At 37.1% G+C, this 25107-nt stretch overlaps 1 protein-coding gene and 1 long non-coding RNA gene across 5 annotated transcripts in view; both read right to left on the bottom strand.

The window, feature by feature from the left end:
• Positions 1-21635, bottom strand: part of LOC115449930 (serine protease Hayan-like) — a 30922-nt gene extending 9287 nt beyond the window's left edge. For 2 of the 4 annotated variants that reach the window (XM_037445573.1, XM_037445702.1), the window contains exons 1-2: positions 16917-17090; positions 1626-1712 (exon numbers count right to left, since the gene is read on the bottom strand). In XM_037445573.1, the coding sequence (XP_037301470.1) occupies positions 1626-1698 (73 nt within the window). In that variant the 5' untranslated portion in view covers positions 1699-1712; positions 16917-17090. Of the gene's footprint in view, positions 1-1625; positions 1713-3031; positions 3087-16916; positions 17091-21401 lie in introns of those variants that run through there. The other 2 variants (XM_037445615.1, XM_037445657.1) reach the window with 2 other exon arrangements.
• Positions 21636-23719: 2084 nt separating this feature from the next.
• Positions 23720-24682, bottom strand: LOC115453496. The gene is made up of 2 exons (XR_003939570.1): positions 24637-24682; positions 23720-24021 (listed from the first exon to the last, which is right to left on the bottom strand). It is a non-coding gene; the product is annotated as an uncharacterized LOC115453496 (long non-coding RNA).
• Positions 24683-25107: the final 425 nt, after the last annotated feature.

Here is a 25107-nt window from a genome sequence, read left to right as displayed (position 1 = left end):
CACCACGTTCAGGAATGGGCGTGATATCGTTCCATCTCTTTCTTTCGCAAGCAGCGTACTGCCCGCTGACGTCATATACAAGTATTTCGTCCCTTATCTGTTTTTAACAATCACCCTTACTACCTAATTTCAATTGCTTATAACTTGTAGATTTTTCACCAGATTTCAATGATGTCTTCTGTTTTAGAATTTATACGACGTACTTATTATAATAGTTATAAATAAAAATAAGTCAAATACCATATTAAAATTGTTTTTCTATTTTAAAATCTAATAAAACAATAAGTTTTGGATCGTTGCATCGCTGACCTTTGTAAAATCTCGTATGAGATAGTTTAATTATAACCTTAGTATGCCTTTGTTGTTCGAATAAGCGGTAATAGCCTAGTTGGGTGTAGAACGGACTGCCGAGACGAATGTCTGCAGGTTCAAAACCCAAACACACCTCTGACTTTTCTAAAATTATGTGTGTATTTGTGAATTATCGTTTTCTTTAACGGTGAAGGAAAACATCGCGAGGAAACCTGCATACCTGAGAAGTTCTCCATAATAATTTCGAAGGTATGTGAAGTCTACCAATCCGCACTACAGCGTGATGAACTAAGGCCTAATCTTTTTTAGTAATAGGCCGTATCCCGTGCCTAACAGTGGGACAGTATATAATACTGGAATAACTATTCTTATAACTGTTTTGACGTATCATACGCGTAATTTTGTCCACCTGCGTGACAAATAAAGATTTAACTTTATTTATATGCTAGTTTTTATCCTAGCAAAATATATAGCGTAAATATTAACCCGGAAAATTTCATAAACCAAGTTCCGAGCAAAAGCTAGTATAATTATAAAAAAACACAAGCCTAAAACATGATGGAAAAATTCCTCAACACGCAAAACGTTTTAATTACAATACTTTTTTGTTGTTCGACTAGAAAATCAAGTTTGAAGCCATTGGTCGACTTTGTCTTGAATAATTTAAAATCATTTATAGGTTTGTGACCTTTCACCTATCATATTTGTTAGTGGGATATTTGAATTCTACGCGACACTATAATATAATATCAGCACTGTATTATACTATCCCACTGCTGCACAGGCCTCCTCTACTATGAGATTATACCTTAGTCCACCACGCTGTAGTGAGAGCAGACTTCACACCCTCAAAATTCCTATAGAGAACTTCTCAGGTATGCAGGTTTCATCACGATGTTTTCCTTCAGCGTTAAAGCAAGCGATAATTCACAAATACACACATAATTTTGAAAAGTCATTGTACACTTGGGATTTGAACCTGCGGTCATTCGTCTCGGCAGTCCGTTCCACTCCCTTCCTATCGTCGACCACCGTACTCAACCCTTAACCCCGAAGTTCTAGGCAGAGGCCATTGGCTAGACGTAGGTTTTTGTCGCCTAACGGACGTAAAGTTGTTGAGAAATTATTCGGGGGCCTTGGCGAAAAAAATCCACTTCCATATTTTTTAGTATCCAAGTGTATGTCCATAGCACCACTTTAGATGCTTTGGCGCCCTCCGCGGGACATAGCAGGGCTAAAATAAACATGTTTAAAGGTTTTTCATATTGCTGTCGCCCTGAAAGCCGTGCTGGTTTGAAAAATCAGTAACTTACCCACGTACTGGCTTGAAGTATGGACAGCTAAGAAACTCGCCACGGTAAGAAGGAACAAGCTGCGTGGAATCATGATATCATCATCGTCTGAAAATAAAAAACACTGTCAAAATCTCTGTGATGAAAACAGCCCGCAATACAGCGTGGTGGACTAAGGCGAAATCTCGCGTCAACTTCTCCACAAAGTATACAACAAAGATTGATTAAATTAAAAGATTATTTTTTCAAAGTATTTAAATAAATTTCTGCCGCCAAGCAGCAGTGTGTAGTCACTGTTGTGTTCCGGTTTGAAGGACATTGTAGCCAGTGTAACTACTGGACATAATAATTAACATCTCATATCTCAGGATGGCGAGCGCAGTGGAATACCAAACTATACTTATTAATTCAAGGTGTTGGTATTTCTACTGTTTATGAGCGGTCGTATCGCTTATTATAAGGCGAACGGAAAGCTCGACTCGTCATTCAACGCAATAAAAAATATGCTTGTTAAAAATATTTTTTTACTAAGTTCAGGGGGGCCTATTTCGTCTACGGGGGTATATCCGTATTTTCACAATCACGGGCATTCTAATCGAAGGACAGCTTTCATATCCGTATGGGTAAATAGGGAATGTTTGACACTCATACCTATATGGCTATCGAAGCTGTCCTTTGAAAAGAACGCCCGTAGTTGCAAAGAGACGGATTTGTCCCTATAAATAGAATAGGGCTCCACCGTATTATTTTTTCTCAGAAAACCATTTAATTTATGTTTTAGGAGTGCGTAAAAATAACTAATCCGCCATATTAGGCGATCTGCCATATTGGATTTAGAGTGAAGTCATTTTATTTTTGCAAACCCTTTCATTTGATTCACATATAGGTGTGTACAAAAAATAACTAATCCGCCATCTTAGGCGGTCGTCCATATAACATTTAGAATGATCATTATGGTTTTTTGTATTCTTCTCAATAAACCCTTTGATTGATTACATATTCGTGGAGACAAAAAATAACTAGCCCGGCATCGTAGGACGTCCGCCATTTTGGAAGAGTGAAATCATTTATTTTTTTAATTCTTATTCACAAACGCTCTAATTTGATTCACATATGGGCAGGCACAAAATGCAACTAGTCCATCTTGGATCCGCTATTTTGGATTCAGAATGACGTCACATGGCATTGTCATTCAAAGTAAACGTGTTCAAAATTTCATCTCAATCGGTTTAGGGTAACTGCAAGATTTGACTCGCATATTTTTTTTTATCTGACCACGACAAAGTGCCCCCTCTGCAGCTAATTATAAGAGGACCGAGGTCCAATATAATGTCGACTGACGAGAGATTATCCCTTGACAGTCGCCACAATTATGCCGGCCTGTACATAAAAACATTGCAAGTAAATCATAATTTCCCTTTACCGACCTGGTCATCGAACACGTGTCATCGGCTGTGGCGGCGCGTACGCAACACTACGTCACTGAAGCAATTATAAATTCAGTCATAAATTGTATGTATAATTAATGAATTAATTCTATATTTATATGAGGAAAACGTAGTACTAATGCTTTACTATGAATGCGGTGCGTCGACTATAGTAAAGAATTCCAACACCCTTCGATATATATGTACTACGTACTAGATTTGGCGTTTCAAACATTCACTGTGTTCAACTGAATTGAACTGCAATCCATTCAAACTGACTTTAGTATGGTGAACATTGGTACCGTGTGGTTGTGGACGGAGTGGCGCTCATGATATAAAAACTCGAGTCTAAGTGTAAACCTGGGTGTGAATAAAAAATATTAGTCAAATAAGTAAAATTATTTGTTGATTAAGTGAATAAATAGGTTACAACAGTGATGTTTTGGTTGTCGTTTTAGTTCAGATTTTGAACAAATAGTTTATATGGCCGTTCGTGTCTATATACATCAATGCCAACACCTTACTCTCCCAGAGACCATGAAAACTGCAGTCTTCGAAACGTCGGGAGGAAATTATAATATAAAAAGCCGTGATAAAATCTTTAACTGGTACGTCTCTCATATGTGAAAGTCCGCCTGGGTAGATACCACCGCAATGTCTATTTCTGCCGCCAAGTGTGTAGTCACTGTTGTAGGTTTGAACATTGTAGCCAGTGTAACTACTGGACATATTAACATCTCATGTCTCAGACGAGCGCAGTGGAATACCAAATACTTTGTAATTCAAGGTGTTGGTGTTTCTACTGTTTATGGATCGTATCGCTTACCATCAGGCGAACGACAAGCTCGTTTCCTCATTCAAAGCAATAAAAAAAAAATAGTTTTATTTCAATGTCGAAATTCGCGTAAATATATTAAATCTTTATGCTTATAGGTATTTATCCCGGACCCTTTTACACGTAGGCGAAGCCGCGAGTCAAAGCTAGTTTGTATAAAATATGTCCGGATTCCAAGCGAGCTAAATTAAAAACACAATTATACTAAAGTAACCTTTAAAACTCAAAAACAAGTTTTATATCATTAATTTATAATGACACAATCTGTAATATTATATAAAGTTTGTTTGCTTGTTTGTTTGAAAGCATTACCTCATCTGACTATATTGTAAAACAAAGTCCCCAAAAGCTGTCTGTATATGATAGATTTTCTCAAAATCTACTGAACGGATTTATGTACGGTTTTTACTAAAAGATAGTGCAATTATTGATGAAGGTTTAGGTTACATTACGGTTTTATGTAAATTGATTGAAATATAACGATTATTGTTGAAGAGGTCGGGTGGTAATAAAAAAACGCGTGGGACTGAATATATGCGGGAAAAACTTTGTAACACACTGATTCCCAAGTGAACGAAGCGGGCACAGTGAGTAAATATTATAAAACAAAGTCCCCAAAAGCTGTTTGTTATGTGATCGATTTTCTCAAAATCTACTGAACGGATTTTTATGAAATTTGGTATGGAGATAGTTTAAGGTCCTGGGTAGGTTATAGGCTACTTTCTATCCCGGAAATATATATAGCGGGACTTTTATCCCGAAAAACTCATTCACGCGGGCGAAATTGCGAGCAAAGTAAGTATTAATAAACGTTGCATTGGTTCGTGAAAAACTATAAAAATATTATAATGTTTGAAAGTAACTTGAGTCCATCGCGTTCAAACAAAGTCTTCAGTTTTATATAATAGTGATAGATTTAAATAATTTAAACCACAATGTTTTTCAATGTTCAATGACTGACAATTGTTTGAAAAGGAAACACTATAGTTATGTGGTTTTATATATAACGTGTAGAGTAAATGACACACGCCTGTTATTGTAGGTGTAGGCAGAGGCTCAACTGGAGCAACAATTTTCCGCCGTGCGTATTTCGTCTCATGTAATAAGCAAGCCTATTGCCATATCGGGCACTAGTTCCCTTCATGCTGATACCGACTATAATAATCTAATATAATTTGCCTGACCCGGCATCAAGCCGAAACCTCAGCACTGCAGTCAATACAACTACGCCAAGGCAATCAAAATCGATGGACCAAATCAAACCATAATCTATGTCAGCCTTTATCGATTATACTAATTTGTTGTGGGCCAGATGCAACACACTTTTTGTTTTGAATGACGAGACGAGCTTGCAGTTCACCTGATGATGAGCGATACGATCCATAAACAGTAGAAACCCCTAAAATTACAAAGTATTTGGTATTCCATTGCGCTCGTCTGAGACATGAGATGTTTATATGTCCAGTAGTTACACTGGCTACAATGTCCTTCAAACGGAACACAGACTACACACTGCTTGGCGATAATAGACATTACGGTGTACGTACCCAGACGGACTCTCAAATATGAGAGACCTACCACCAGTTCGTGTGTATTTTAACAATGATTATAATGAAGACAATTTGTATTGTATAACTACGTCAACCTAGCGTCATGCCTCGGGGGATTTTATCCCAGAGTATCGCTTTGGAAAAACCCAACTTCTAAGGAATGATGACATTATCGAAATAGGTACTTAGATATTTTACCTTAAAGCCGGAAGCCTGACTAACCAATAGATTCTAATTCAAAGTTTAGCGGCGTAAACGTAGACGCCACTGTAGAGGAACAGATGGTTACGTTCCTCTATGAAAGGGGAAGATTTCCAGTCAGGCAGATTTAGTGACTGGTCGCGGCCCCTCCGACAGTTCTTATTCGGAGGTGGTATATGCTGCACGTCACGCAAATTGTGCAAGCGTAATTCAGGATCGACGTCGCCATCTATCGTGATATCACTGTAGTTGTGTCACTGCATCGATCCTCTTGCAGTTCCGGCGATGTTGACGAGATGGCTGTGTATGCACCGATTATACCGCCACATCATTTACAGCCAAAAGCAGATGAACAATTTTTTTCTCAATACGGGTACTGCAAAGTGACCGCACATGTCTTAACGCGATATACTCAAAAACTACCCAACGGATTTTGATGAAATTTGGTATGGAGATAGTTTGAGACCTTGGGAAGGACATAGGCTACTTTCTATCCCGGGAAAATATATATAGAGACTTTTATCCCGGAAAACTGTTTCATACGGGCGAAGCCGCGAGCATTACCTATTATACATTTTTACTCATGAACTTGTTTTAGCGTTAAGAGGTGATTAAGAATCGCTTAAATAGCTGTCAAAAATATCACCGGTTCCTACTTCAAACCTTATTAAGAGGCAAGATGGTTTTAACTTACAGCTGATCGAATAAATTTGTGTTTTAACTAAACTTTGCGAAATTTTTATAAGACTCCAACAAACCGCGATAAAATTCGCATACTAGTTTTGTTTTGATGTTCCTGATTCCAGGTCAACGGGAAGTACCCTATAAGTATTTGGTTTCCAATGATTCATAATAAGGGGGTTTATAATAATAATATCAGCCGTGTATTATATACTTGCCCACTGCTGCACGGGCTCCTCTACTACTGAGAGGCCTTAGTCCACCACGCTGTAGTGCGGATTGGTAGACTTTACACACCTTCGAAATTCCTATAAAGAACTTCTCAGATGTGCAGGTCTTCCCGATGTTTTCCTTCACCGTTAAAGCGAACGATAAATTCACAAAGAATACACACATGATTTTTTAGAAAAGTCAGAGGTGTGTGCCCTTGCGATTTGAAGCAGCGGACACTCGTCTCGGCAGTCCGTTCCACAGCCAACTAGGCTATCGCCGCTTTTTTTTGAAGGGGGGTTTAGTGTTTCACTAAGTGTTTCGAGGACGGCGGGAGCGAGGTCCACTATTTGATAGGTCGCTTCCCCCTGATAGTACAATGGTGGAAGTTGTGGGGCACAAGTGAGAAAGATTGGAAGGATAGTAGGGAATTTGGGGAGTGAAGAGTGGAGGAAGGACAACCTTCTTTAGAGTGTGTGGTAGGAAGAAGAAAGAGAAATGTTTGCCCTTATAGACCTCAATGTACCAACCAAATACACACACACTTGTGTGCCTACACTATAGGTCAGTGTTCCGCAAACTTTTTGTGTTCATGTACATCTAGGAAAACAAACATTTTTGGAGTTTCACCACAAATTAATAATCTGTTTTAAGTAATGTTAATCAACATTTATAATTATTATCAACAAACATAAACTTTAAATTGCGGTAAAGGTATTTAATGTGAAACATGCGAGCCTGTTCACCCTTATTTACTAAAAATAAGTTTATGAGAACCTTATTTTTCCGAGGCACGCCAACTAATGATCAGGGTATACCAGTGTACCGCGGTACACACTTTGCTGAACAGTGCTATAGGTTTTGATTCCCTTGTGAAATCGCAAAATATACGACATAAACGCTCATATCTTTGATCGCCTTAACTTACAAGTTTACTTGAAAGAGTGTAGACAGAAGACACGAAATTAAACTATTTTTCGGATTTTATCGTGGTTTTAATATTTTACTTTTCTCCCGACGTTTCGAAGATTTCCGAGTTCTACATTTAATTAAATCGGAACCCAAAGACCGGACAGACTTTAAGACACTGTGAGCTCATTCTGCATAGATCGGACCACCAACAGATAAAAAATTAATAAGTTATATATTTGTAAAATGTAGATGGATATTGTAACTTTGACTTTACAGATGAACAACTACAGTCTCCCCCGTGACCAAGAAGGCTGCAAAGTCTTCGAAACGTCGGGAGAAAAGTAAAATATGAAAACCGCGATAAAATCCGAAAAATAGTTTAATTTAAATGTCTAAAATTCGCGTAAACATAAGAAATCAGAAGACACTATTTAACTTTCTACATATCCCCCATAGAAGTACATTCGTGTCTATCCAACTGTTCATATTTCTAACAAAAATGATTTGCAATTTTGAATAACCTTTGCCCTGTTTCTTTTGAATCGTGTAAAGCCCCGCGGTGCGTCATGAAGGAGACAGGAATTATTTGTATTTTGTAGAATAGTATCAGTGCCCTAACAGGAAAGGGACATTGGTACCTTTGCAGGGGGGGGGGGGGGGTAATTTCCATACTAGGACCAAACCTCATTTATACATATAAAAACCTTTTTAATAAGTCACCGACTACGAAATTGGTAACCAGTATACAGGCTCATTTTGACATTGCATTACTAAATGAAACCACATACTCGTCTTCTCCTTTGCTGACATTGTGCCAAATATCATCCATTAATAGAATATATTCATCTAAAATCCTGGTTTTAGTTTTTGATTTTTTTATCATTTTGAAGTTTAATGCGAATATGGCATGCGTGAGTGTATTTCTGACTGTAAGTATGATGTTGCAGCGACGAATTCTCTTAAAGTAGTAGTAGTGGCATTAGAGCGCGTAAAATTTAAATTATTTTTCATCTATTTTATTTTGTTCGAAACTTACACTGATTTATTTTACATCTACGGTTTTACATCTATGTGGTTTCATTTAGTAACGCGATGTCAAAATGATCATGTATAAGTTCAAACTTGACGAACTTTGCCGTTCGATCCATACACACAGTTATTGTACCGACCGCAAATGTTTGTAATAATGAATTCGCTTCTTTTCTTATTAAAGTACATTTTTACGGTTTTTAGATTTTTTCTTTTATATGTACTAAGACATTGCATTTAATGATTTTATGTCAACGGCAAGTACCCTATAGGTTTTTGTATTCTCCCGATTAACAAATACTTTACTAAACCAATCTATATCTTTGACTGCCCACATCCCTTCCCACATTCCCTTTCTTCCCCTCTCCCTACTCCCTTGGGCAGAGGCGGCCTTCGGGGGAGGCGAACCGGGCAACCGCCTGGAGCCTCGCGCTTACAGAGCCCTCGCGCGATGCCTCGCAGGACCTTTACGTTCTTACCGACGAAACTGTTAAAACAGGGGAACGTGTTTTTACTATGCCCGGGGCTTCGCTACTGTTTCTTTTTGCTTTCGCCTGGGGCCTCGCGTCGTTTAGAGCCGCCACTGCCCTTAGTTGAGCGTTGTCTCTAAACCGAGAGATTCCAAAATCTCACTAGCACATGTCCCATGGTATTGACAATGCAGAAACTTAGGCCTCCCTTGTGTTAAAGCATTGCGAGTCCCAACATTCTTGATGCAGGATTCACAGAACTATGAACATGGGTAAGCTTATACAAAAAAATAACTATATCTACACTATTATATAAAGCGGCGATAGCCTAGTTGGGTGTGGAACGGACTGCCAAGACGAATGTCCGCAGGTTCAAATCCCAAGGGCATACACCTCTGACTTTTCTAAAATAATGTGTGTATTTTTTCTGAATTTATCGTTCGCTTTAACGGTGAAGAAAAAAAATCGTGAGAAAACCTGCACATCCGAGAAGTTCTATAAAGGAATTTCGAAGGCGTGTGAAGTCTACCAATCCGCACTAGGCCAGCGTGGTGGACTAAGGCCTAATCCCTCTCAGTAGTCGAGAAGGCCCGTGCTCACCAGTGGACAAGTATATAATACAGGGCTGATATATTATTATTATTATATAAAGCTGAAGAGTTTGTTTGGACGCGCTAATCTCAAAAACTACTGGTTCGAATTGAAAAATTCTTTTAGTGTTGGATAGCCCATTTATTAACGAAGGCTATATAACATCACGCTATGACTAATAGGAGTGGAGCATCAATGAAAAACGTTGCAAAAGCGTCGCATGCGCTACGTAAACGGTTAAAGTTACGCAACAATCATATATGACGGAGTTGTTTCTTTAAAAAGTTCTAAAAAATTATAAAATAATGTCTCCCGCCGCATCTGTCTGTCTGAATGCAATAAACTCAAAGACTATTCAATGGATATCGATGAAATTTGGTATGGAGATAGTTTGAGACCCTGGGAAGGACAAAGGCTATTTATACCCTAGGTATTTATACTCCCGAAGTCTCGGAGACTTCAGCCTTCGTGGTCACGGGGACTGAGGTGTTGGTCGCCCGAAAAGTCAGTTACAGTATCTACCTTCATTTTACAATTATATATTTTTTCCTTCTTCGAAACGTGGGAAGAAAATCTATACAAATTATAAAACAAAGTCCCTCTTTCTGTCTGTCTGTATATTATCTACTTTCTCAAAATCTTCCGAACGCATTTTAATAAAATTTGGTATGGAGATAATTTAAGACCCTGTGAAAGTTATAGGCTAAGACCCTGGAAAAATATATAGCAGGACATTCATCCCGGAAAACTCTCACGCGAGCAAACCCGTGACCAATAGCTAGTAAATAGATAATCATTATCAACGAATGCCATTGTTAGTCGTATAAATATCATTAAAAGTAGTTAATTGTAATAACAATTATTTATTAATTAACTGCGTAGTTAAAACAGGATGTCCGTTAGAACCGAATGGAACTTTTGACGTTTGTAATGAGGGCATTTGATCACATGTTCGAAAACTTTGAAGAACATTGTATCCAGTATTTTGACTGTTTTTTTTGTAGTGAACCCTGTAGTTACTGAGGGAAGCCTGCAAATGGGATACTGGAATCCCCGGCTTACTGACTATAGATCTGAGTAGATCTCTACAGGAATTTCGAGGGTGTGTGAAGTCTACCAATCCGCACTACAGCGTGGTGGAATAAGGCCTAATTCATCTCAGTAGTAGAGGCCCGTGCCCAACAGACTATAGGCCTGGAAGAAAGTTGGAATAGCTGGGGCAAGGAAGTGTAGGAAGAAAAGGAACTCTCTTAGAATGGGTAGAGGGGAGAAGGACACAGCATAGTGACTCCATTGCACCTGATACTAAGAGAGGTAAAATAGAATGTCGACTGACGAGAGATGATTGCCCCTCGGCAGACACAATTATGCTGGGTCTGGCGGCCACTATGGCGGGTTTTAACATTATGTACAGTGGTCGCTATCCAGGCGAATAAAATATAACCTACCAGAGAACTAGAAGTCTGGAACTGCATAGTAAATGGATCAACTGTTACATAATTTTTTTATTGCTTTGAATGACGAGACGAGCTTGCCGTTCGCCTGATGGTAAGCGATACGATCCATAAACAGTAGAAACACCAACACCATGAATTACAAAGTATTGTTTGGTATTCCACTGCGCTCGCCATCCTGAGACATGAGATATTAAATATGTCCAGTAGTTACACTGGCTACAATGTCCTTCAAACCGGAACACAACAGTGACTATACACTGTTGCTTGGCAGAAATAGACATTGCGGTGTACTTACCCAGACGGACTCTCACTTATGAAAGACCACTAGCAGTAAACATAGCTAGCGATATGTGTATGTCTGTTTAACGCAACGTGGATAGTACTCTTCAAGCTGTTCAAAATGTAATTTTACATTCGCTGCGACACTAAATGCCAGAAATTGTATCGTTACTATCAAAGGTCATCCGGAAACAAGCGAAGACCAAGGTTCGTATACAAAGTTCAAATTAAATTAATTTGTTATAATATGGATTTAATTCAAGTGTCCTTGGAATTTGTTTTTAAAAAAATATTGTTAGAATTATTATGAATGTTTATTGAAATAAAACTATTTATGGATTTTATCGCGGTGTTTTATATTATTTCCTCTCGACGTTTCGAAGAAAAAAAAATGTATACTTAATTGTAAAATGTAAGTAGATATTGTAACAGAAAAATAGATGTAGATGTTAAATGTTTAAATATACAAATTCCGTTTTGAATGAAATGGGTTTGGTAGTAAACAATGCCTTGACAACGAAACGCTACATCGTAAATGTCGCTATTATTCAATTCGATAGTCTATTTATGAGCCATCGATCTAAAGTTGATTTTTAGAAGCGACTAGAGTCCTGACGGAATATCGACTGACGCGGCGCGAGGCCTTAACCACTTCGCCAGTTAAGGAGTTCTTTTGAAGTTCGAAGAACATTGTAGCCAGTGTAACTACTGGATATAATAAGACATCTCATGTCTCAGACGAGCGCAGTGGAATACCAAACACTTTGTAATTCAAGGTTGGTGTTTCTACTGTTTATGGATCGTATCGCTTACCACCAGGCGAACGGCAAGCTAGTCGTCATGCAAAGCAATAAAAAATCAAAAGGTACATATTTGAGACAATTCTTAGGGCGTAAAATAAATATTGAAGTAAGCTTTGTACACTAACTCCTTGGAAATATTGAGTTATATTAATTTATAACAGTAATTTCTATTGATATTATTGTGGTTGGCTTTTGAACATGTTGTGATTCATAATAAATCACGAGTAAGTTTGACGTGGGTATTCAAGATTGTCTTTACCTACATAATACAGGGTCATTTTGATATTGCGGCAATAAATATAATCACAAGTCGTACCTCTGATGGTCTACTTCAAAACACGAAATCCATAGTTTCGGATGACGGATCACACGTTTTGTTACTACGAAGTGTTACGGATCCAGTATACAGTAGTTATATTAAAGCGATTTTTTTTTATTCGCGGGAAAAAGTATATAGCGTGTACTTTGTACATTGTCAAACAGAGCCCCCCCCCCCCCTACGAGGCAATTCTTGTGCACTATCTCCACATTGAATGCACGCCCATGCACGGGGGACATTTGTCGCTTTAGGCACACAGTTAAGTGTATATACCTCATGGTTGTAACACATTGAGGCCTATAAGGGCTACGGACAGTTCCTAGCCTTCTCCTCTCATCCTAAGAGGTTTCCTTATCCTACCCCATACTTCCTTCCCAGCTGTCCCCTTCCAACTTTCCTCTAGGGCAGTCACTAAGCCAGGGGGAACCAGTATACCGTTCGCAGGTTTCCCCCCGGTGATGAGTGCAGGGTCTATACCAAAAAAAAACCGCCACTAGACTTTTGTCCGTGTGCAATTTTATTTGAATGTCAAAACGATCTTCCCGTTTGATGGTAAGCGATACGATCCATAAACATTAGAAACATCAACACCTCGAATTACAAAGTATTGTTTGATATTCCACTGCGCTCGTCTGAGGCATGAGATATCTTATTATATCCAGTAGTTACACTGGCTACAATGTCCTTCAAACTGGAACACAACAGTGACTACACACTGCTTGACAGAAATAGACATTGCGGTGATACCACAGGCGGACTGTCACATTTGAAAGACCTACCACCATTGAGTGAAATTATAAAAGCATTGCCTGCCCTGAAAACCAAACCTAACACATTCCACAACCATATACTCTGTAAATAATATAGGCGATACAATCATCTACATAAAAACATCTCGTTGAACCTGTTTATAATGTGTATCAATTTTGTCTGGTTTATAGACAAAAATAATACAGAAATATTTATGTAAATTGTCGTCGACCATTTTGAAGAAGGCAAAGGAATCTTAGTTCATACAGCCGTGGAGGATATTAAATATTTTTTTAATATCTATCTAAGTACTGGTTGCATTGCGTATGGAATCAACTTAATAAAAAAAAATACGATTTTTTGACGAGAATTTGGTACTATAATTTATTAAAAAAACACGTTTGTTAAAATTACCTAGAGGCATAGTTCTATTACGGTACTACAGCGGTGCTGAGGTTTCGGGTTTGAGTTGCGGATCGGGCAGTAATATTGGAGTTTTCTGCTTAGTATCTTAGTAATACTGATATGACGATAGCCTTCTATCATATCATGGGACGGAATACATACGGCAGAAAGAAGGTGCACTAGTTGCGCCTCTGCCTACCTCATTGAGGATAAAAGGCGTGATAGAGGCGTATCTAATTAAAAAGTCGTTTTCAGTAAACAAAGCTGTATAGATTATTATTAATAATATCAGCCCTGTATTACATACTGTCCTACTGCTGCACGAGCCTCCTCAACTGAGTGATTAGGCCTTAGTCCACCACGCTGTAGTGCGGGCCGATTTCACACACCCTTAAAATTCCTATAAAGAATTTCTCAGGTCTGCAGGTTTCCTCACGATGTTTTCCTTCACCGTTAAAGCAAGTGATAATTCATAAATACACACATAACTTTAGAAAAGTCAGAGGTGTGGGTTTTGGACCTGCGGACATTCGTCTCTGCAGTCCGTGCCACACACAACTAGGATATTCGCTGTTTCATTTCATTCTCTATAATTATATTGAGTAAACAAATCTAATTCAGTATATATAACTTATACATGACATATGTGAATAAAAAATATTAGTCACATAAGTAAGATTATTTGTTGTTCAAGTGAATAAATAGGTTATAACAGTGACGTTTTGGTCGCCATTTTAGTTCAATTCAATTCAATTTTTAGATTAGATCGTTGGTAGACGATGATTATGCCAATGTTAAAGTTGAAAGTAGGAAAAGTTACGGTAATTTTTTATGGGTCTAATATTATCTATGACTGTTGAGCGGTAAATAAAGCAATGGCAATACAAAATATAATATAGTAAAACGGTGAAGGAAAACATCGTGAGGAAACCTGCACATCTGAGAAGTTCCCTATAGGAATTTCGAAGGTGTGTGACGTCTACCAATCCGCACTACAGCGTGGTGGACTAAGGCCTAATCCCTCTCAGTAGTAGAGGAGGCCCGTGCTCAGCAGTGGGCAAGTATATAATACAGGGCTGATATTATTATTATTATTATACATAAATTCAGAATAAGATTATTATGAATGTATAAAAATATTAAAATTCCAAATATAAGAAAATAAATACAGTACAAATCAGAGATAAAGAAATAAACTAAAGAGAACATAAAAACAAATATCAAAAACCATAATCAGATATTATTATTTTTTAAAAATTTATAGAGGACTTTAATTAAAGGGGAATAAACTAAAGTTAAGATAAAAGGAATGTTAATTGGGCGGGGGTGTCTGCAGGAAGAAGGTCATAGAAGGAGATTAATAGTTTAAGACAGAAAAAATATATATGTTCCAAGGAACCCGCGTCCAAGCCACACTCGCCCAAGGAGTGATATTTCACACGAATTTTGGCTAAAAAGACTGGCGTGCAAACAAAACCAAGTCACAGACGAATGATCACAGATGTGATTAATTTATCAGAATAATTCTTCTTTCTAAATCAACATTTTGGAGAGATTGAATTCAGATTTGAACAAATAGTTTGTATGTACCTTTGTGTCTAGAATATACGTTAATGAACTTATGTGATAATATTCCAATTAATTCCGTTATAGTTTAATTAAAATCAAGAATATGAATAAATCGATAAATAAATTAACATTATTTTGACGTTCTAGTATCTTCCGTGATATTTTCTGAATGAGAATGTTCGATTATATCTTAGATTGTTTTTCAGAATGGATGGCGTGCCCTCTAGCGAGACGTGAGATGTAAATCGGAGATTTTGTAAAACATATATCCTTCGGGAACAATAGATGAAATATATTTCTTACATGTCCTTCTGTACCTTCAAAAACATATACAAAAATTTCAAGATTTTTTTTGAAACGGGCACATCAAAGACTCCATTGCAACTGATGTTAAGTAGAGTGGGAAAAAATATCCCTCGGGAACAATGTTTTTTTCTAGATCAAAGATACCATTTGTCCGTCTGTACTTCTGACAAAATGTATGAAAAATTACAAGATCTTTTTTTTGAAACGGGCACATCAAAGACTCCAATGCAACTGATGTTAAGTAGAGTGGGAAAAAATATCCCTCGGGAACAATGTTTTTTTCTAGATCAAAGATACCATTTGTCCTTCTGTACTTCTGACAAAATGTATGAAAAATTTCAAGATCTTTTTTTTGAAACGGGCACATCAAAGACTCCAATGCAACTGATGTTAAGTAGAGTGGGAAAAAATATCTCTCGACAGTCGACACATATATGTCGGCCTGTTGGAACACAATATACACACATTCGACTGGTGTCTATTTCTGCCGCCAAGCAGCTTGTAGTCACTGTTGTGTTAACATCTCATGTCTCAGATGAGCGCAGTGGAATACCAAACAATACTTTGTAATTCAAGGTGTTAGTGTTTCTACTGTTTATGGATCGTATCGCTTACTATCAGGAGAACGGCAAGCTCTTCTCGTAATTCAATAAAAAAAAATCGTGGGCCACTATGGCGGGTTTTAACACCTTGTGTACATTTGCTATCTGGGCAGATATAAAATATATCCTACCACCAGCAAGAAGGAACTAGTTTAGGTGCTACTAAAAATACTATGTGCCCATTAAATTTGTATATGAAATAAATACACATGATAGTTAATGTCTCCAAATATTACTGCCTTCACTAACTTCATACAGTCTTACTTATAAATTTGTTTTAGCGTTAAGGTGGTTAGGAATTGCTTAAATAGCTGTCAAAACATCACCGGTTCCTAGTTTGAACCTCTAAGAGGCAAGATGGCGGCTTGACTCACAGCTGATCGAGTAAATTTGTGTTTTAAGCATAGCTTTGCGAAATTTTATAAGCAAGACTGATAATGTTTCTTTAAGACAGTTTTAAACCGAACAGAAGTCAGTTAATATTAGTGAATCTGTATTGTTAAAACTTGTGGAAATACAAGTTATTAAATAAAAAAAAAAAGATATGTCAATGTCACTTCTTGTTTCATCTTGTATACTAGTTTTGCTAAGTTTATATAACAGTATTTTAAATATTTATCACATAAAACTCCACCACGTATTAATCACGCCTTTGATTCTAAACATATATTTCTATTTTGTCTTTGAATATAAAAAAAAAAACAAAAGAATCGTAATGCGCAGCTCGTCTGCTAAGACATTGATGTTAAATCTCCTAGCCTAGTAATTCAGACCACAATACTTCAAACACAATACACTGGAATAGACTGCGACTTATAATTTATAGTTTCTTAAACCATGGTTATAACACCAATTTTGCTTCTATTTGTATATTTGAATACATTATTATATTGCACAATCATAAACAAAGTCTTACCTTATATAAAAACATAAAATAATCACGGACACATTGTTTTTGTAATTTTCAACAGACGTGTAACTCGGTCGGATTTTGAACGGAAACTGACCGCGCTGGTTGCTATAGGGCTGGCAGGAATTATCTAGAAAACTAAGTTTGACTCGCGGCATTTACTGCTAAATCTATGCTTTTTTCGGGATAAAAAATTAATGTATTGCTGGTCTGTTTGTGTGGCAAATTTAGAGAACTTCAATTTAGGCTTTAATGTACTAAAATCGAAGTATTTTTTTTTCTAACTGGCTTCTTTCATGTAAAGTAAGTTGAATACACGTACAAAAAAAAACCTATGCAAGATGACCAATAAGACCGTGAAACAATATCGCTCGCTAAAGTAAGTTTTTATTTGAACTGAGGTGGTCTGTTAAAGCTCACACTTAAGTCCCTAAAACGTTGACAAAGGTGGCACCTATACAAATAATATATAAATTTAACTTTAATTAACTAAAAACTTGAAAGCGACAGCCCTGACAAACTGGGTGTCGTTAATGACAAGTTTGCGGCATGCGCGGGCGCCGATACGTCAGAGTATAATTATATGGTACAAGCAGGGAGATGAGGCGAAAGAGGTTTTATGAGCGGAGCGATTTAGGTTCATTCATAGGCGTACCCAAGAGGGGAAGGTTGATTACCTTTGAATTTAGTGTGCTCACGTACTGTTGTGTTATTATAAATGATAATAATGGAAAACCTGTATTATATACTATCCTTACGTGCCGCTAGGCGGGCGGCGGCGCGGGCGCGGGTGGCTGACAGTGATCGAGAGGCCTCCGCGACGCGACGTCCTCTTAGCACTCGCCCCTGAGGATGACCTACTTAATAGGTCGCAACTGGTCGGCGATTCCGACTACTTTTTATACGTGAGTAAAACCGTGTTGTTTTTTACTAATTTATATACTATCTATCTATATACTATCTCATTGCTGGACACGAGCCTCTATTACAGAGAGGGTTTTAACCCTTAGCCCATCACGCTGTAGTGCGGGAAAACTCCAATTACCTTTGAAATTATTGTGGAGAATTCTCAGATATGTAGGTTTCCTCACAATGTTTTCCTTCACCGTTAAAACGAACAATAATTGATAAGCAATACACACGTAACTTAAAAGTCAAATAGTTTAATTTGAATGTCTACCATTCGCGTAAACATAAGTTATTAAGTATAAACTATGGTCAAAGGACCCAATTCCGTCAGTGGCTGCGAATCGGCTTATTTGCAACTACAAGTGTTCTAATAAAAAAAAAACAGTGATAGCCTAGTTATAAATAAAAAAGTCAGTGGAAAAAGTAAAAGTGAATAAAAAGATCGTGTGCAAACCTGCATACCTGAGCAGTTCTTTGTAGGAATTTCGAGGGTGTGTGAATTCTACCAATCCACACTATAGCGTGGTGGACTAAGGCCTCATCCTTCTCAGTAGTAGAGGCCCCAGCCTAGCAGACAGACAGTATCAAATACAGGGCTGATCTAAGATGTTTTAATTGCATAGATACGTTGTCCGAGCTCAATACTGACAGGACGAAAGCAAAGTAATTGCCCGACATTCACTTAGTCAACCTCCAACCACTGTCGCGGCTAGTCGGCTTACTAACTTTTTATATTTTTGTAAATAAAATGCCTTCCTGTGTTTTTAGACGATGATTTTTTATGACGATGAATTATACTCCAACTGTGAATGAAAAAAACGTTTCATTTCATACGTTAGTAATAAGTATACACTATTTAACTTATTTTTTAACTAATAAATGTATTTTATTCGACTGTCATGGCGACGGGGCGGTCGACGCTCGGGCCCACTCGGGCCGTATCAATGCGAGCTGCTATGGCTGTGACTATAGTAAATAGTGCGCTGATTTTATGTGCAATTTTGTTAGTCTATGACGCGTTATTTTTAAAACGTCATTGGGCCTGATCTGAGGCCTGATATTATACTTTTAATGATGACTTCTAAACAACGCAAAATGTCAACAAAGTTCAATGTACAAAACCGTAGAAACCGCCCGCTAGTAATTCATTACTCGGCCCGCAAGCATGCGCAGTACACACACAAAGATTTCTTCCTTGATCTTTTATACTCGGAATTGCGTTCAACTAGTTTTGAATACTTTCTTGTGTTTGTTGTCGAAATGTTTTGCGGACTTTGTTCTTTATGGAAGGAATTTGTGTCCTGTTTAGTTATTTTTATACGGGAATTGTATTAAAGGTTTTGTTTGCAATATTAAATCAGCTGGTTTGCTGGTAGAATAAATTTTTATCCGTCCGGAAAGCGACCACCGTATACAAGGCGTTAAAACCCTGCTACTGGTGGTAGGTCTCTCATATGTGAGAGTCCACTAGGTAGGTACCACCGCAATGTATATTTCTGTCGCCAAGTATTGTGAAGTCAATGTTGTGTTCCGATTTGATCATTGTAGCCAGTGTAACTACTGGACATAATAATTAACATCTTGTGTCTCATCGAGAATACCAAACTTCTCTGTAATTCAAGGTGTTGGTGTTACTGTTTATGGATCGTATCGCTTACCATCAGGCGAATAGCAAGCTTGTCTCGTCATTCAAAGAAATAAAAATTGTACGTATTTAATTCAACGTGGGAAATATCTCTATAACTATCTGTATCTTGTTAAAACTCCAATTGGTCCCATTTGCATATGAATACAACGTAGAAATCAATTATAGAAAGGCAGCTTTACAAGATAATATATCGTATCTTGGTTGATCAAAGATATTAAACAGTAATTAGTTATAGACCGACCATCAGGACCAAAAATGCTTCAATTTAATACCAATCACTACATAGTATAAAACAAAGTCGCTTTCTCTGTCCCTATCTATGTATGCTTAAATCTTGAAAACTACGCAACGGATTTTGATGCGTTTTATTTAATAGATAGAGTGATTCAAGAGGAAGGTCTATATGTATAATAACATCCATTAAATAGTGGAGAAATACTGTTATTTTGTTATGTTATACCCGTGCGAAGCCAGAGCGGGCCGCTATGTTTTTATATACAACGTTCACAGTTTTTCTGTAGTGTATTTAGTATCAGCATTGCACCCGTGCGAAGCCGGGGCGGGTCGCTAGTTGGTAATAAGTTGTCTTATTTGAAATGTGTGACAAGATGTCAGCGTCGTTAGAGATTAATACAAAAATATCATTAACAGAAAATATGCTAATGCGCATTAAAACGTGCAAATCACGATGCGGAAAAAGAAGTAATTTACGTAATTTATTCCTATTTTACTGATTTAATAACCTATTCAGCGCAAAATTTTTGTATGACAATCTTCCCTTCGCTTTATAATCTTAGAAGTCTGATAAAAGTGGGAAGATCAATGCAAACGAAACAGGAAGCAACATCTAGTGTTCAAAATAACTAAAGGTTATTGCCTCTTGCTACGTTAATGTTTAATTTTAGAATGTTTTTCAAAAGCAATGCATCATACCTTTTATAAACCCTTATTATTTTGGATGTTTTTTCCTTGCTTTTGTATTGACTGACAAGAATGCACCCAAAGGTTAGTTATACACAATAAATTCTATGATTATACAGAGCGGATATTGGGAATATTGTCATACAAACATTTTGCGCTCATGCGATGGTTCAATCTACCGTGAAATGCCATACACCAATGTAAAATACTTCATATTTTCTCCACATGATGATTTACGCCTTTTTAATGAAAATATTAGCATATTTATCGTAAATATATTATTTTTATTAATGTCTAAGGACGCTGATATCTTGTCACACATCTAAATACATATAACTCAAAGGTGATATATCAACGCCAACCCAAACTACTGGACGGATCGGGTTGAAATTTGGCATGCAGGTAGATGTTATGACGTAGGCATCCGCTAAGAAAGGATTTTGATTAACTCTACCCCCAAGGTGTTAAAATAGGGGATGAAAGTTTGTATGAAACTTTGTCAATTTTAAACCGATCGAGCTGAGACTTTGCATGCATAAAACTACTATGACATAAGCATCCCCTAAGAAAGGATTTTGATAAATTCCACCCCTAAGGGGATAAAATAGGGGATAAAAGTTTGTATAAATCTTCTTAGATTTTCGACTGATTGAACTGAAATTAATGATTGGAGCTACTATGGTGACAAGTTCGCCTAGATAGGATTTTGATAAATTTAACCCCCATGGGGATAAAATTCGTTTGAACCTATCAGTACCGGGAAAATATGTAGCAAGACTTTTATCATACAGTGGACTTTTATCCCGAAAACTCCTTCACGCGGGCGAAGCCGCGAGCAACCGCTAGTAAATAAATAAATATTCAAGTGCTAGAACACTGAACCGACTTTGATAAAAATAAAAAGTAATATCACTGACTACAGAGAAAAAAAGATTTTATTATTGCACACAAACAATATAACGTAATAGTAAAAAAAGAGAACAAAAACATAAAATTATAAAAATAAATTATACCTATTGTGCCAACAACGAGAACCCTTATTCATCTTCTTACTGCAGTACTGATACCGCAGCTTTGACTACAGAAAAACTTCCACAAATATTTCACCAACCATACGATACGGCGGTCAACAACCAACTGCCTCGCTTAGTCAACCTTGTGTTTTAATAGCAAAAGTGTCAAATACCCTCACAAAAATATTTATATGCTAACACTAGTGAAATTAAAACGTGGGGTAATGATTTCTTATGTTTACGCGAATGTTAGACATTGGATTAAACTAATTTTCTATCGCGGTTTTTTAAGTTTTATTTTTCTCCCGACGTTTCGAAGACTGCAGCCTTCATGGTCACGGGGCGGACTGAGGTGTTGTTCATCCGTAAAGTCAAAGTTACAATATCTACCTACATTTTACAATTATACAACTTTTTAACAAACCTCAGTCCCCCGTGACCATAAAGGCTGCAAAGTCTTCGAAACGTCGGGAGAAAAATAAAACACAAAAAACCGCGATAGAATCCGAAAATTAGTTTAATTTCAATGTTAAAACGTGGGGCTTTAGAATGTATTAATTTTAGTATTACAAACCTTAGGGTCTACGAAAAACGAACGTCGAAACGTCGGTCCGAAACCAAGAAATGACGAACTTCGGATTTGACTTTACTACCAAATTACTTCGGGTCCGTCACCGTTCTGTAGCTTACCTTAGTGGATCAATTTCCCGTATATTTTTGGAGAAAGCAGTAGTTCTTTAACCTCGCAGATGGTTTTAAAAAGTATTAGTTCTTATAAATTCCATGTCTGAAATATTGCGATGAACCGATCGGATCCATCGTCGAATCCGTCATCGGATCCGTAACACTTCGTAGTAACAAACTTTGCGATCTGTCATTCGAAGCTACTGATTTCGTTTTTCGAAGACCCTCTGGTACTAGGGCAGCATAGTTGTCTAAGAACCTTACCTTTCAATAGTAGAGGTAAGTGCTGTTAGAATGCCGTTTGGAGTCACGGATTTGATTCATACATCAGGTAGTGATATTAAGCTTTTCTGCTCACAGCCTAGAGTTTAGAATTTGCGCTCGATATGGCGATAGGCTCGCCTTTATCATATCATGGGACGGAATACATATCGCACTCTTAATAAAATAATGACCCATTCCAAAATTGCTAATTTGTGGGAATCGCCAAACAACCAATTTCTGTTTGCAACCTTTCAGTTTCTTCCCTTTTTTTTCATGCTATTGGTTTTATTTTTTACCTATCTTTAATAACCAAAATTTTACAGCAACTTCAAAAAAAGGTCGAATAAAAAAATTGTTTTCCGACGACTGCCACAAATTAACAATTTTGAAATAGGTCATTATTTTATTAAGAGTGCGATATAGCGAAAAGTCTGTGCATTAGATCCTATCGTTATCTACGCCTTCCGGGATAGGTGTGTGTGTATATATTCTCGTTTTTACGATTCCATACTTTTCTTTTAATTGCTTTGTATGACGAGACGAGCTTGCCGTTCGCCTGATGGTAAGCGATCCATAAACAGTAGAAACACCAACACCTTAAATTACAAAGTATTGTTTGGTATTTCACTACCCATCCTGAGACATGAGATGTTAATTATTATGTCCAGTTACACTGGATACAATGTTCTTCAAACCGGAACGCAACAGTGATTACCCACTGCTTGGCAGAAATAGACATTACGATGTTACCTACCCAAGCGGACTCTCACGTATGAGAGACCTACCACCAGTAAATACTTCAAAAGGAACCCTCATACGAGTTTGTCCATCGGTCTATTAAGACCCTTTTTCTCAGGAACGCGTGGAGGTATCAAGTTGAAATTTCTATCAAATACTCGGTACTATAGTCTCTATCAGGTGTGAAAAAATCAAACTTATAAGTCAACGCGATCAAAAGATATGAGGGTTTATGTCGCGTATCTATCTTTATATATAAAAATTAATCCCTATTTCCCTTGGTCATGTCATCACGCGTGAACGGCTGGACCGATTTCACTATTTTTTTGTTGTGTTATTGTCAGGAGAAGGTTCTTATGAAAGAAAAAATGCAAAAAATTACGCGGAAAATTAGAAAATTTAAAAAAACTTAACAAAAATAATTATTTTATATAACTGTCAATTGTTTGGAATAACATAATGCGCGCTGCAAATTCATAGTTAAGACGGGACAACGTCTGTCGGGTCAACTAGTTTTCCTATATTTTGCGATTTCGTAAGGAAATCAATATAAGTATTTCCCGTTGGCCTATAATCATAAAATTTAGCAAGAAGCTATATCTTACAGCACATGTAAATAAAATAATTTAAAATCCATAAATATGTACTTTACTAAAAAAAAAGTTTTTACTATTACAAACTTATTATTTGCGGTTGGTGCCTAACCGTGTTTAGAGATCGAACGATAAAGTTAATTTTGTAAAGTTTGAACAACCCTCGGTGCGCGAGTCACTCTTTTTTAGAAAATCTTTACTTCTCTAAATTAATATAGTTCTACCGGACCTGAAATAAATCCATAATTCAGATTCAGTTACAACTCTTTGGGATGTAGTTTCTATGTTCTTAAACGCGAAGAATCTTCTTCCTTTGGCCAAGGAAAGCATAGCGTACAGAACTGAAAATAAAAAAATATAAAAAAAAATATATTGTCACTATTTTTAGACTTCAATAAATATAAAAAAGATGGTGAATTAGGTGTCAAATACCGGAAATTTGCTCTCCCTCCGATATCTTTCATACGAAGATACTTATACATAATAATTGTGAAATATAATATATCATAAAAAAGGAATAATAATAATATCAATCCAGTATTATATACTGTCCCACTGTAGGGCACGGGCCTCCTCTATTACTGAGATAAGGCTCTAGTCCACCACGTTGTAGTGCGGGCAGACTTCACACACCTTCGAAATTCCTATAGAGAATTTCTCAGGTATGCAGGTTTCCTCACGATGTTTTCCTTCACCGTTAAAGCAAGCGATAATTCACAAAGAATACTCTTTACACTTAGAAAAGTCAGAGGTGTGTTTGGGTTTTGAACCTGCGGACATTCGTCTCGGCAGTCCGTTCCACAACCAATTAGGCTATTGCCGATTTAAAAGAAAAAGTATCTATATAAATATTATATAAAAGCTACAATTTTGCATCTTAATATTGCTGAACGGTAAATTCACTCGCCAGAAATAAAAAAAAACACTTTCCATAATCGTTATAATTAAAAACTTACTGAAAACAAGCAAGAAGTGTGTAATGCCTTTCATAGTTATTAATTTATGACTGATTTTACTAATAGCACTTTGAATTATTAGTATTTAAGGCGAAGATTTTCTAAAAACCGGTCAAGTGCGAGTGGGACTCGCGCACTGAGGGTTCCGTACAAACCTGTAGGTTAGTAAAAGTTCACTCATCACGACAACCGAGTCATAGTTATAGTATTTTTATTGCAAAACTATTTGACCCGGCAGACGTTATCCCGTCTTAACTATGAATTTGCAGCGCACATTCTGTCAATCGCTTATTTCAAACAATCGACAGTTATATAAAATTAATATTTTCGTTAAGTTTTCTTAATTTTTCTAATCTTCCGCGATATTTTTGAATTTTTTCTTTCATAAGAACCTTCTCCTGACAATAACAAATACAACAAAAAAAAATAGTGACATCGGTTCAGCCGTTCACGCGTGATGGCGTGACCAAG

This window comes from Manduca sexta, chromosome 1, assembly GCF_014839805.1.
Source record: "Manduca sexta isolate Smith_Timp_Sample1 chromosome 1, JHU_Msex_v1.0, whole genome shotgun sequence".
NCBI lineage: Eukaryota > Metazoa > Arthropoda > Insecta > Lepidoptera > Sphingidae > Manduca > Manduca sexta.
This window is presented reverse-complemented; position numbering and strand designations above follow the sequence as displayed.